The 13,378-nt window shown below is 35.9% G+C and overlaps 1 protein-coding gene across 14 annotated transcripts in view; it reads right to left on the bottom strand.

Moving 5' to 3' along the window:
* The window catches only part of MYCBP2 (MYC binding protein 2), a 272,533-nt gene that overhangs the window by 213,076 nt on the left and 46,079 nt on the right, over window positions 1-13,378 (bottom strand). For 13 of the 14 annotated variants that reach the window (XM_057532563.1, XM_057532564.1, XM_057532570.1 and 10 more), the window contains exons 5-8: window positions 11,091-11,287; window positions 5,131-5,373; window positions 4,522-4,593; window positions 3,013-3,109 (exon numbers count right to left, since the gene is read on the bottom strand). In XM_057532563.1, coding sequence (XP_057388546.1) covers window positions 3,013-3,109; window positions 4,522-4,593; window positions 5,131-5,373; window positions 11,091-11,287 — 609 coding nt within the window. The remainder of the gene's footprint in view (window positions 1-3,012; window positions 3,110-4,521; window positions 4,594-5,130; window positions 5,374-11,090; window positions 11,288-13,378) is intronic. The other variant, XM_057532568.1, reaches the window with a different exon arrangement.

Genomic DNA, 13,378 nt, shown 5'->3' with positions numbered 1-13,378 from the left:
TACAAGCAACTCAATAAGTATAAACTGTATCCTTTTGGAAAAACAAATGTTCAGCAAGCAAGTCTAAAAGCACACACATTTCCCAAAATAACTGCAGAGAACTAGGATGAATCTCTCCATTAATTACAATACCAAAAAATAATATTTCATTTCTATTTGCACCTGAATCAGCAAAACATAAAATTCTGGTTTTGGAATGCAGGAATAGAACCCACCCAAATAAGCTGAATTACTCTATATCTTTGCCCAGGAGCTTCATACTAGCATACTTCCGTATTATAAATATGCAAAACACAGGCAGACCCTTACCAAATAGAGAATTCAGTGATCACAAACTGGAAATAGAAACTGGGAGACAAGGCCCACTGGTAGCCCAAGAGACTTGGTAATCAAAGAGAGGAGAAATCGAAAGAAAGAGTTCCTAGTCCACTGTACAGAATACAAAGAGGCGCAAGAAAGATGCTTCTCAAGCTCTAAGCTGTAAGATTTTAAACTAAAAAGCAAAGAAGAAAAACTCATTATAATTTCAGATAAACGCAGGGGTGAGGAGTGAAGCGGCGCAAGAAGAGTAGCAAAAACCCTCATGATCTGAGGCAACCTGTCACCAGGCACGAAGAGTAAACGACACAGGGATACAATATAAAAGGTATGCCAACATATCAAGGCTAAATGACAATAGGGGGGAAAAAAGTATGTTTTCAGCTCATCAGTGCTGGGTTGAAAATAACTTATTTATAAACTAGTCTATAAGACAAGTTGGAACATGAAGCTCAAGGAATTACCAGATTTCTGTCAATTGTAAACGTGGTATTCATTACCATCTATAAACCTGACAGTTCACTTCTGCTCCTTCTTGATGGGAAAGCTACAGAGCAGAGTTGCCCCTAGCTAGGGAAAAAAGGACTATTAAAGAAACTGCCTCCCAGGTCAAAGAAAGGGAAAAATGACAACAGGCTTCTTCAGGCTTGAAGGCAAGTCTTCCTGCTGCATGACTTCAAAAAGATTTTTCTCTTTATCCTTTCTGTATCCTTCATGTAACGTTATAAGACAGCATCTTCGGGAAAATATCAAGATACACGACATGGGACTATCCTCCCCCAGTTTGGTTCCTTCTTCACCATGAATATGGTACATATTTGTGAAACACAGAAAGCCACACGTGTATTGTTAAAAGGTGCATTTCATATGTTAAATGAAGTAGATGGATTTAAACTGAAACATTAACAAGTCATTTCTTACCATGATGGAATAAATAAAAGGGCTGTAAGTAGACCATTTTCAAATGGTCTTTCTCAGTCACAATCTCTGTTGAATGATCAGGGCTTTTCAGAAGTAAACCCTTTATATTAGTATTCATCTGTTGGGCAGGGGGTCATGGGGGAATTAACAATTTTTTCTTCCAAGACATCCTAAAATGACTTGCACAAAGACAGAGCGACAGGGATGCTCATTGCAGTGAAATTTATTATACATCGCAAAAAATTAGATGGCATCTCCATTTCAAATATTAATCAATGGAATATATTTTATAACATTAAAATGATGTTACAGAAGACTAGTTAATGGCCTGGAAATATATTCAGAATATTAAGTGAAAGGGGTAGGTTAAAAAAGCAGTATGTAGCATACAATCACTTTTGTACAAGTATGTGCATAATATACACAGGAAAAAGACAGGAAGGATATTCACTGGTATGTTGGTAGTGTTTATAGATGGGAAGTGGGGTTACAATTAATTTTTATTTTGCTTTGCTTATACAATACTTGTACAATAAATATGATTACTTTTAATATATGTATATATATGGGGGTACATGTTATTATTCCAAAATATTTTTATTATTATTATTGTTATTATCATAATCATCAGCATCATCATTAGGACCAGAGACATGGCCTGGGACTTGTGACAATTAAAAAACAAACAAATAAACAAACAAACAAATAAAACCCTGTAGACATATCTGAAAACAGACAGTTATTTACAAAATGGCTTCAATAAGTTATCTGTTTTCCAAAGTAGCTTTATTTATGAAACACACATGAAATGTGACATTTACCTTAACGTGGTGTCAGGTACACTAATTTGGATATATGTAGACATAGTAATATTCAAATAAATGTTTGATGAAGTTATAAAAATATCTTAAAAATTAACAAGCAGCCAGGGAACAATTATCCTTTTCAATGTGTTCTTCAGAAGTTCTCAGTCATTTTCAGATGGCCACGTGCCTTGAAGTAATATTGCTGTTTACCATGAAATTGTTGGTAGACACATTAAACATTCAAGATTTTAGTATAAACAAGCTCCTTTAGAATGTATTAAAGATATAAGCAAATTCAAATACCTTACAATGGAGAATATACTATGCATTTGCCCGGTGTTCCATAAAATTTAAGATTCACTGCCTAAGAACTTAGACAGCACAGTGAGTGATCTGAAGGATAAATACATACGTACAACCTCAAAATTAAAGCAAGATGAATTCTGTCCAAAGTGGCTTATCAGAGTATTATTAAAAAGTATAAATGATAGAATTTTTAAAATTCCTGACCCACCCTAAAATCTGTCTCTGAAAACCCTTTAAAATAAAGAGGAAAACCCAAAGTACACTGTTGGTAAAGTCAAAATAAACAGAAGGTTCTTTACATCAAGGTTATTTGAGAGCCAGAGTCGTGGATTTATTAAGAGCAACAAAGCAACATCTCCCCACTAACTGAGGATTTGAAACAGTCATGGTGGGGTAAGGGTGGGGGGTCAGGCTACAGAATCTGGGCAAGAATTTGAAAACAAGTATTAAAACACTTCATACTATATTTATGGTATCTGTTTTTCTCAGATGCATTAATTTTATACAGACTATAAAATGTTTTGCATGTCAAGATTTCTTTAACCCATTTGTAAGCAAGCACTATTCCTTGCTAACCATTCTTTATATGTCTCAGTGGCCTAACATGCACATCTCTTAAAATCACCTGTGAAGAAAACAGATGACTAGTTGAGTAACATACCTGGTAACATTACAGTACCATCCTGTTCCAGTGTTTCAGGGCTTATTCTTATGGCTGTCATGCTGTGGTTATTCATATCTCTATACAATAAATAACCCTGATAACAACAAAAAATTTTGCTATGTTATATGTTAAAATATTTTTTCATTAACCACTTAGTAGAAAAAGTAGCCATAGAGGTCTGTATTACATTTTTTTGAGGTACAATAATACAACAATATTGATGTCTAAAATACACTAAAGATTTAAAATAGAAGAACCTGAGTATACTGATACTTTAAAAAGAGGAGGTATTATACACCACTGAGTATCAATTTAACCTATTAATTCTCAGATACACATATTAGATACACCACACAAGACAGTAAAAACATTTTGGTTATTTTGGTCAAAATTATCATATCACTTGCCAAGTAAATAATAGAAATGACTGCTGTTTCCTTTACAAATATTTAGGTTAATATTTAAAAATCAGTAGTGGTTTTACATAGAATGATATGTCATTGAACATATTTCTGTAAATGTATTTCCCATGTTATTATTTCTTAGATAAAATACAGTAGTGGCAAATAAAAATTTGATACTTTAAACCAGGTTATGTTTTAACAGACAATTACTAAGTAATTAATTCGATATTTAGAATTTAATTTCAAAATCTCCCCAAAAGTTGAGTAAGATTATTTTTCATGCAACAATAATTTTTTTTAATTTTCAGAATGCTTTCAAATATCTTTTTTCATCTGATGCTGAGCTAGGCAAGACAGGAGTGCAGGGACATCTTTATTCTATATTCTTCCACAAGGAAACTTGGGCTTCACTTCTCAGGAAAGGATAGTATAGAAATAAACACTTCTGGCCCTCTGACCATCATTCATTTGCTTCATCATTCGTTTGCTTCATGCATCCAACTGCTGACACCCATTTGGCCGTATCAGTCAGGTGATGAGATCACAGCATTAAGAGAGCAATATGGGCCTAGCTCTTTTCTCTCACTGGGGATACTCTGCATGATCCTCCATGCAGGCAGCTATCCACTGGGCAGGCCACACACTGTTCCCTGGAGCGTACTGATCTAGACTTAGAACGAAGGAATTTGTGGTAAAAAGCTCTAATTTGGCTTTGGGTCACAGTTACATTCCTAATTCAGGTTTGCAAATGATAAAGGTGGTCTTTGCTTCTTAACTAGAGGCTCTCTTAAACAAGAACTCCAACAGAAGACATACTTATTCCCATTTTACAGCTAAATCACACAGGATCAAATAAGTTAGCTGAGTTGTCCACAGACACACAGCTAGTAAGAAGCAGGGCCAGACCTAGAAGTAAATCTCTCATGAATTCTAAGTCAATGTTCTTTATACTACACCATACCATTGTTATAGTCATATTATTAAAAAAATATGCTCTATCTGTTTAAATAGAAGTGATATTATTTATTGATTAAACAAATATGGACCACATATTTTAAAAGATAAGAAAGAAAAGTTTGGTTTATTGTGGATATTCTCCTACCTGAGCATACCCTAACCAAGACTTTTTTTCTTTTCTGTTTCTGATGCGAGATGTAGAATTATATATATGGCCCTGTGAAACAACAAAAGTTAGTTCTATCAACAATTTCATAATTAATAATCAGTGAAAAATAACATAAATGGATGAATGACATTTAATATGTATGTTCCATTTTGATTTTCAAAGAAATAATATTACATCAAAATTAGGGGCTTCCCTGGTGGCGCAGCGGTTGAGAATCTGCCTGCCAATGCAGGGGACACGGGTTCGAGCCCTGGTCTGGGAAGATCCCACATGCCACGGAGCAACTGGGCCCGTGAGCCACAACTACTGAGCCTGCGCGTATGGAGCCTGTGCTCCGCAACAAGAGAGGCCGCGACAGTGAGAGGCCCGCGCACCGCGATGAAGAGAGGCCCCCGCTTGCCACAACTAGAGAAAGCCCTCGCACAGAAACGAAGACCCAACACAGCAAAAATAAATAAATAAATAAAATTAAAAAAAAAAAAAAAATTAAATGGTACTCTAAAAATAAAGCAAGAAGCAAATAGAACGCAATTCAGTATTAGACATAACTTCCACTATGATTAAGAGCTGTAAGGAATCACCTACCCTAACTGTTCCACTGTATCCAGAGCCTATTTTGTATAATCCGTCTTTGCATAACAGATAAAGAAAAAATCCATCATTCTGAAGTAGACATTGATCATCTTCATCAACAGATATTTCTTTTAATGGCCACTTGTGCATTAAAGCTGCTTTCTTAATGCCATTGCTAAACCAGTCTTGAATTTGAATTTTTCCCACCAACACTGCCTGTACACTTCTCTGTAGTGAATTTAGTATCATTGGCACCTATTCAAGAGAAGAAAAACACAAAAAGACATTTTTAAATGTCTCAAACACAAAACAGACAAGATAAAGATACTTTATTAATATATCATCATTTATAAGAAAAAAATTATTCAGAATGATCATGTTTAGCTTGTCAGCAAAAAGTACCAACTAGAAAATCTGTAAGAAACAATTCTCAAGCAGGACAAAATAAAAATGTAAATCCAAAGAATATTAATTTGTATTTGTGACCAAAAACACTGAAATATGCATCTTTCTCCAAAACACCAGGCAACCAGTACTACCTGTGATTTTAAGTTTCATAAAATAAAACATACTAGATTAGTAAAAAGTATAAATACTGACATATATTTTTTGTATTAGAGTGCACTCAAGCCAAAATGATATCTTTGGTATGATATGTATATCCATTAATATACTTCATGATAATGAAGTGCAAAATTAAGCGTAAGAGAAATACGGCTGCTTCTACAGATGAAACAAAATTTCCAGTATTTCTCTTCCACTTTGCTTCTTTATTACGCCTAATACCCATTAACACAACTTCCCATGATACAAAAACTTAATTGTATGAATTGTGTATTCATTCAGCATTCATTTAACTAATATTTATCAAATATCTATTGTTTGTTGTAAATGAGTCCTCAAAAGCTACCAGCATGGGACCAACACTCGGCCACCAGAGAAAACTCCCTGCTCCTCATTTTTTGCCTCTCTTTCACTGCCCAAGGATGGCTGCCACACATCTGACTGCAGGGCAAGACCCTAGGGCACTGTACCAGCCCCAGTTCTCCGGCTGCACTGTCCAATACGGCAGCCACTAGCCACATGTGACTACTGAGCTCCTGAAATGGGGTTAGTGTGACTTGAGATGTGCTTGAAATATAAAATACACACTGCATTTTGAAAACTTAGTATTAAAAACAAGAGTATAAATTTTCTTAATAATTTTATATTGATTACATGTTGAAATTATTTTCTGGATATATTGAGAAAAATCCATTATTAAAATTAACTTCATCTGTTTCTATCTTTTGAATGTGGCTAATAGAAACATTTAAATTACATATGTGGGTTACATTATATTACTATTGGACAGTACTGTTCTAGAGGGTAGAGATTTCAGAGGGATAACTAACCCACTGTCCACAGATATATTCTCTTCCCCTTCGAGTTCTAAGGCCTCTGACCCAATCAAAATATGGAACTCTTACTTTTATAAAACTTTTATTTATGTATATGGTTGAATACTACAAATTCTCTCCCTAGAAGCAACTACGTTAAACTTAAAACTGTTTTGTCTAGAATCGATATCCTTATAGAATATGTCAAAGCTTCACTTTCAATTTTTTGGTTTTTGTTTCAGATACTTTCTGTTGGGTCTGTTATGAAAGATGCTGCTGCTCCCCTCTTCCCAAATCCTCAGAATTGAGCTGTACAATAATTTCTGGTTAAACCAGTAGTCAGAGGTCATTTCACTATGTCTGTGTGATCATGGTTCAGAACTGAGCCAACTGTATTACATACTACATTTCCCTTATATAATTTTTCTTTTTCTTCATCGAGTCAACAATTGCCCTATTTTTGCATTTGCTAAGTTTTTTCTATACCTACCCCTACGTGTTCCTCATACTCCTCTCAACAGAATCAAACACATCATTTCTACTTTTTCCCCTTGGCAACATCCCTCAAGAGGCCCTGCTCCAGTCTAGACTAAGGACAAGGGCAGACACAGAGGTTAAAAATATTCCATGCCTTGCGTGTTCAAAAGCATCTTTATCTTCCCTCAAATATGACTGGCAGTTGAGCTAGATATAGTGACATCATTTTCCCTCAGAACTTTGAAGGCACTGTTTGTTATTTTCTATGCCAATGTTGCTTTTGAGCAGTCCAATGGCATTCTGCCTAATCTTTGGTACATAACCTGTCCTTGCATTCTGGAACATTTATTGTCTCTTTGTTGTGTGTTATGATTTTGCAAAGTTATACCTGGTGCGAGTCTTTTGACATTCATTGTGTTGGGCACTGAGGGTGTGTTCTGTCAATCTGAAAATGTGTATCTTTGGCAGATGGGAATTTTCCTTACAAAGCTTAGGTAACTTCCTCCTCTCTGCTTGAATACCTATTAGATACTGGATTTTCTGGAAGGATGCTCTAATTTTACTTCATATCACCTATTTTCTTTCTTTCTTTCTTTCTCTTTCTTTTTTCTATTGTCTGGGGACCTCTTTAATCTGAACTTCTAACCCTTCTACTGATTTTACTGCTGCTACCTTATTTTTTTAACTTGTAAAAACTCTTTGTTCTGAGTTTTTTAAAAAATACTGCTGTTTAATGTAAACAATTTTCTCATCCCTCTTCAAAATACTAATTAGTTTTCTTAGAGCTTTTCTGCTCCCTATACTCTTTTCATCAAAGTTTCTTTTATTATTATTATTATTATTATTATTACTATTTTTACTGATTTGGGGGATTCTGTCTTTCAGGTTAGTCTAGTGATACTTGGCTGTACATTTATTTTTAAAGAGTAAACGACTAAACAACTGATAGGAAGCTGCTGTGAATGTATAGGGTCTGAAAGATAGTGAGCTCACCTCAAAATGATCACACTAAGTTTAGCAGTTTCATTGTAGGATCTCCCATACACCCCCCACCCCCGCCCCTGCCAAATGTCTGCATCTATACGTCTTTTCTCACTTTTTCTCCAAAGAAGCATCTGCCAGTCTTTTTCCTAGAAGCTATAAGGCTCACTCCCAGTGTACTGGGAACTCAGTGAGGATTAAGAAATTTCATCATCAATACGGAGACTTTCACTTAATCTCCATCTTCAGCCTGGCTCCTCAATTCCACTCTCAACTATGCCTGGTTTCCTCCGGCCTCTCTGGCTCAATTTCTTTAGACAGCAAACCTAACTCTTAGGGGTATGAGAGAAGGACAGCTGACTGGCTGGGAAGCGTAGAGGAAGGGCTCTGGGGTTCTCGAGCTTTCATTACACAGACTTCCAATCAATTTTTAGCTCTTCCCCTCACCACCACTTTCCAGGTATTTATTACTTCCAATTCTAAATCCTATCTATAGTTTTATGTGAAAATCAACTTACTTTCTATGGGCACTAGCCTCTTGAGAAGCTTAAGCTCTCCCCAATATTTATCTTCTAAAAATGTGTCCCATTCTTAAAAGTTTATACTTTAAAAAAATCCTTTATTATAATCTTAGTGTAAACTGCAGGGATGGAGGGGAGAGCAGAAACTAAAGTGTCTTCAACATGGCTCTGTTTCTCTCATGCTTTCTAACAGGGTATTAAAGTTTTAAGAAAACCCAGTGCTACAATCAGAAGTCTCAGATATACCCCTTTTCCTATCCTATTGATTTTCTCTCACCAACACTGTGGCAGGACCTAGAGAATTTATTCTGATAAACCAGACTTCCTTAAACTGAGGATTCCAAGTCATTCACCAATTCTGGAAAATCTTAGCCATTATTTCAAATACTGCCTCTCCACAAATCTACTACTGCCTTGTGGAACTCAGGTTGTACTGATACTTTAGACTTTCTCATTCTCTATCCATGTTTCTTATTTTTCATATTTTGTCTCTCTGTGCTGCATTCTGAATAATTTCTTCCTCTTTATCTTTCAGTTCACTGCTTCTATCTTCAATTGTATTATCCACTGGTTAACTCATCCTTTAAGTTTCTAATTGTAAGTATCTGGTTTTTCATTTCCAGGAGTTCTATTTGGTTCGTTTTCTGATCTGATTACTTTTTATATCCTTATTCCTTAATAATACTTTTGATACTTAATAATAATACTTTAACTATATTGAATATATATACACATATATTTTATACTGTATATCAAGTAATTTCAATATACATAGACTTGGCAAGATTGATTCCGCTATATTTCTTTCTACTAACTCTCAATGACGGTGCCTTTTTTCTATGTCCTTTCTGTTTGTGAGTTCAGATACAGCAGAACTGTGTTTGCGGGAGGCCTCTGAAGTAGGGGGTTCATCCCTCCAGGACGGATTTTAGTCTCCTTCAATAAGGCACCTTACAGTACTACTACCAGCCCTACCTTACTTTAAACTCTCAGCTTAAGCTTTTTGGGACAAGATAAGTAATATGCATTTGGATCCCAAAATAATTTGAGATGTTACAGTTATACATTTTCAGACTTTTCTCCCCCCAGTCATAGCCTGGCCAAGAGAGTTTTGTGAAATGAAGTAGGTAGGTGGAATGGGGCCAAATCATGAAGAACACTATATGCCATGTTAAGATAACAGGTTTTAATATGGCGTTTGGCCTGGAGTTGGGAATGTAGCGACAGGGCAGGTCTACAGAGAACCTCGGCTGTTGGTTCAGGGGATCAAGTAGTTTTGTGCAGCCTAGTGCTTGAGCATAATATTGTAGTCAGACAGATATGCGTTCAAGTGCTGTCTCTGCTATATGACAGCTCGCTACACTATAACTACACTAAGCTCCTTCCAGCCTTCAGTATTCCACTCTTACTCGTATTTTCATGCTTTAGCACATGGATACCAAGAACATTCTCTCTCCACACCACCAGTACCAACACCTCCTCCCTCTGCACTGGCTAGTCTCAACTCACTGTTTAGATCTCATGTCATAGCCTCTGGAATAAATCTGCATAAAAATAAATCACTGTATTCTAATAGGTACATGTGTTTATGGTCACTATACTTTTAAAATTTGGCATTGATATTTGAATGTTTGTGTTTATTCTATTAAAATTTTGAAAGTATTTGTATATTTTAAGCATATATTTAAACTAAAATTTTGCTGAGCCCTCAAAGCACAGCTGCAGAACAATTCGGAAATCACTTATTAGAGGGACTTCAAAATAAGTAAGGACCATAAAAAGGGAAAAGAGGACTTCAGGCAGGACAAAAAGAGGGAAAAGAATAAGAATAGAAACCTAGAGTAAGGAGACTGCTCGTATTTGACAAGGGAAGTTCAAAATCGCTGAGTAAGTCACAGAAAATAGCCCATTTACCCCCTTTTGCTATCTTTGGCCCGCTAATAACGGGATTGAGGCATCCCTTCCATGTGTTCTGGAGGTCATCCAAGGGCCCAGAGAAAAGCACATACCAGAGACTTAAAACTGTAACTTCTTACTCAATTTCCAGAACAGTTCAAAAGAATTAAATCAAGTTTGCCTATAAGTAGGGTTATATTTCCCACTACTAACAAGGATGAGGAGCTTATTCCACAACTGCATATTAAAAGTTCAAAATGCTATAGGTGAAGCTGAAGTAGTTCAGAAACAAATCAATTCATGAAAAACTATAATCAACCAATCAAAAATACAGTAAAAATGATATATCCTTTTCTTTCAATACAGAAAAGATATTTAGAAACTATGAAGGAATTCCATACTTGAAAATTCAGGGCAAGATGGGAGGCGGGGGAAGGCAGAGAGCAAGACAATGCAATGAAAAAGGAGGCTGTAGTGCTGACACAAAGACCAGGTTAAAGATTTAAGCTTTTGCCAAATTTCACTTTATTACCTTTAATGTCACAGAGTTAAACACACGTAGCTTAGCTCAAATAGCTTAGATTATTTATATATCAACCCTGAACAGATCAAACCACTATAATGAGTGAGAAAAAGCAGACACTGCTTTGACAGAAACTGAGGTGAAATTGCAACTTGGCATCCTATCAATTTCTAAGCAGCTAGAGATATGAAATACCTGAATAGTTTGGCAAGCATGGCTGCCATTGTTGGTGAGGATAGCAGAGATGGCCTGAAGTGTCCTTCCTGTTTCTCCCCAAGAAGCCACCAGACTAAAGAGACAAGCACAGGAAAGTGCTGTCAGAGACTGTCCTGTGCTGTCATTCATTCCAGTACTTCGAACAGTGATTTCCAAAAGGAGCTGGAAGAGAGACTCTGTGGATAAAATAGAACTCAATTATATTCATTTAACATACAGAACATTATATGGTATCTGTCTGTCTGTTTATACCTTGCCTCATTATAAAAAAATATTTAAGGCAGTTACAACACTTACTTTGCATTAGTTCCTTTCTAGTTACCCTTTCCCCCCAAAAGTTAGAATATTTATATAAAAACGACCTTGGAGAATATTTAGTGAACTCCTTACTTTTGTAAATGAAAAAATGGAATCTATCCAAGATCATTTAAAAGAAACTTGCTTTGAGGCACTCACAGTATTCAAGAAGCCTATCAAGTAGTAACAGACTACTCATTGCACTTATTTTTACCGTTTAGATTGGGAAAAATACGGGCATCTTAAAATGTTGTGTCCAGAAAATTATGTATTCATTTGCAAAACAACAACAGAATACACAAAACATATGCAATAATTTGTTTAATATAAAATTGGCTTTATCACGAACATAACAGCAGTTCACACTTGTAATTCATTTTATACTCTAGAAAAAACCTGCAAGTCAATAGGACAGATATCCCCTTTTCATGGATAATGAAATTGAGACACGGGGAGGTTAAGAGATTTTCCCTAAATCATAAAGCCAAATAGAGGCAAAGATGGAAAAATAACACAAGAATGTTCTATGGCCATCAGAGGTCTCCACACAAAACTCCACTCAAGATTAAATCAATAAACTTCTGGGTATTTCTTAATGTAGAAGGGAAGGAGGATTTGAAAATCCTTTAGAAGTGCATACTCGGAGACACAGAGAGAAAGAAAAAAACAGAGTCAGAAAAAGAGAGAAACAGAAAAATTGATAAAGGTGGAAAGAGAGAGAGGGAAAGGGGAAGGAAGGAGGAAAGCAAGAGAGAGAATTGATGTACCGTAATTCTCTGCAAACTAAAAGGCCGTCTGTGTTTTATTTGTTAGCTCACAGAAACCTAGGCTTCCTCTATCTAGTCCCCATCTTCCATATCTAATCCCTAATTAAGTCCTGTCAATTTTACTTCCTAATTAATTCCTCCACTTTTTTGCATCTCATCAGCATCTCCCCAATCCATGCTATCTATCACCATCTCTTAATTAGACTACTAAAAAGTGTTCATAAATTAGCTCCTATCATACACTTTTGCACCCTTATAGCCAAAGAGAACTTTTAAACCAAAAATCTGGTTTTCTATTTAAAATCCACTCACTCCTTTAATTCCCTCCTGCTCCTCTTCCTTCTTTCCTTTCTCCCTCCCTTCTGCACTTCTCTCTATATCCTTCAGTCTTTCCTTTATGCCATCTAACCTTCCCTCTACCCTTTCATCTATCTTTCTTCTTTGTCCATCCCTCCTCTATCATTATCCTTCTGCCCATTCATCTTATAATTATTCAGCCAATATTTCCTGAATTCTTCCTGTACATCAGGAACTAGTCTAGGTTGGGGTAGTACATTGACAAAGACAAAGAATGTCCCTGCCATCAAAAAGGTTAGATTCAAATTAAAGAAAACAGTGTAAGACTATAAAGAATTTTTTAAAAACCATAAGGAGACAGTGATGTTCAATTTCTCCTAGAACAATGACCATCCCCCTTGAACTGGCCTATCAAGCTCCACATGATCTACTCCCTGCCGTTTCCATCCCCTCACTCTCCACACTCTAGTCATACAGCCTTTTTCCAGTCATTCTCCTTCCTACCTCAAAGCCTTACTGCATGCTCTCCTTTCTGCCTGGAAACTTAGTTAACTCCTTCTTACTCATCCTTCAAATCTCATATGTCACATCTTCAGGGAAGCCTGTTATAAACCCCAGAACTCCCTCTTTCCCCCATGCTATTTATTCACATTTGTAATCATACCTGTGTCCAACTGTCTGATGCTAAATTCCATAATAACAGCAATAATGTTCATATTGATCACCCCTGTATTATACACTCTTAGCACAGAACATAGAAGGCGCTATTACATTTAAGTGAATAATTGAGAACATATATTCTAACCTTAAACTGAACAGAAAGATAGATATAAGGGAAGGATTTTTTTTAAAAACTGGACAATCTGTAAATCAAATCCATCTGCAAAGAGAAGTCTGATGCATAAT

The sequence above is a fragment of the Balaenoptera acutorostrata genome, chromosome 18 (assembly GCF_949987535.1).
Source record: "Balaenoptera acutorostrata chromosome 18, mBalAcu1.1, whole genome shotgun sequence".
In the NCBI taxonomy this organism is placed as follows: domain Eukaryota; kingdom Metazoa; phylum Chordata; class Mammalia; order Artiodactyla; family Balaenopteridae; genus Balaenoptera; species Balaenoptera acutorostrata.
The sequence above is the reverse complement of the archived record's forward strand: the minus strand, read 5'-3'. Positions and strand labels throughout refer to the sequence as shown.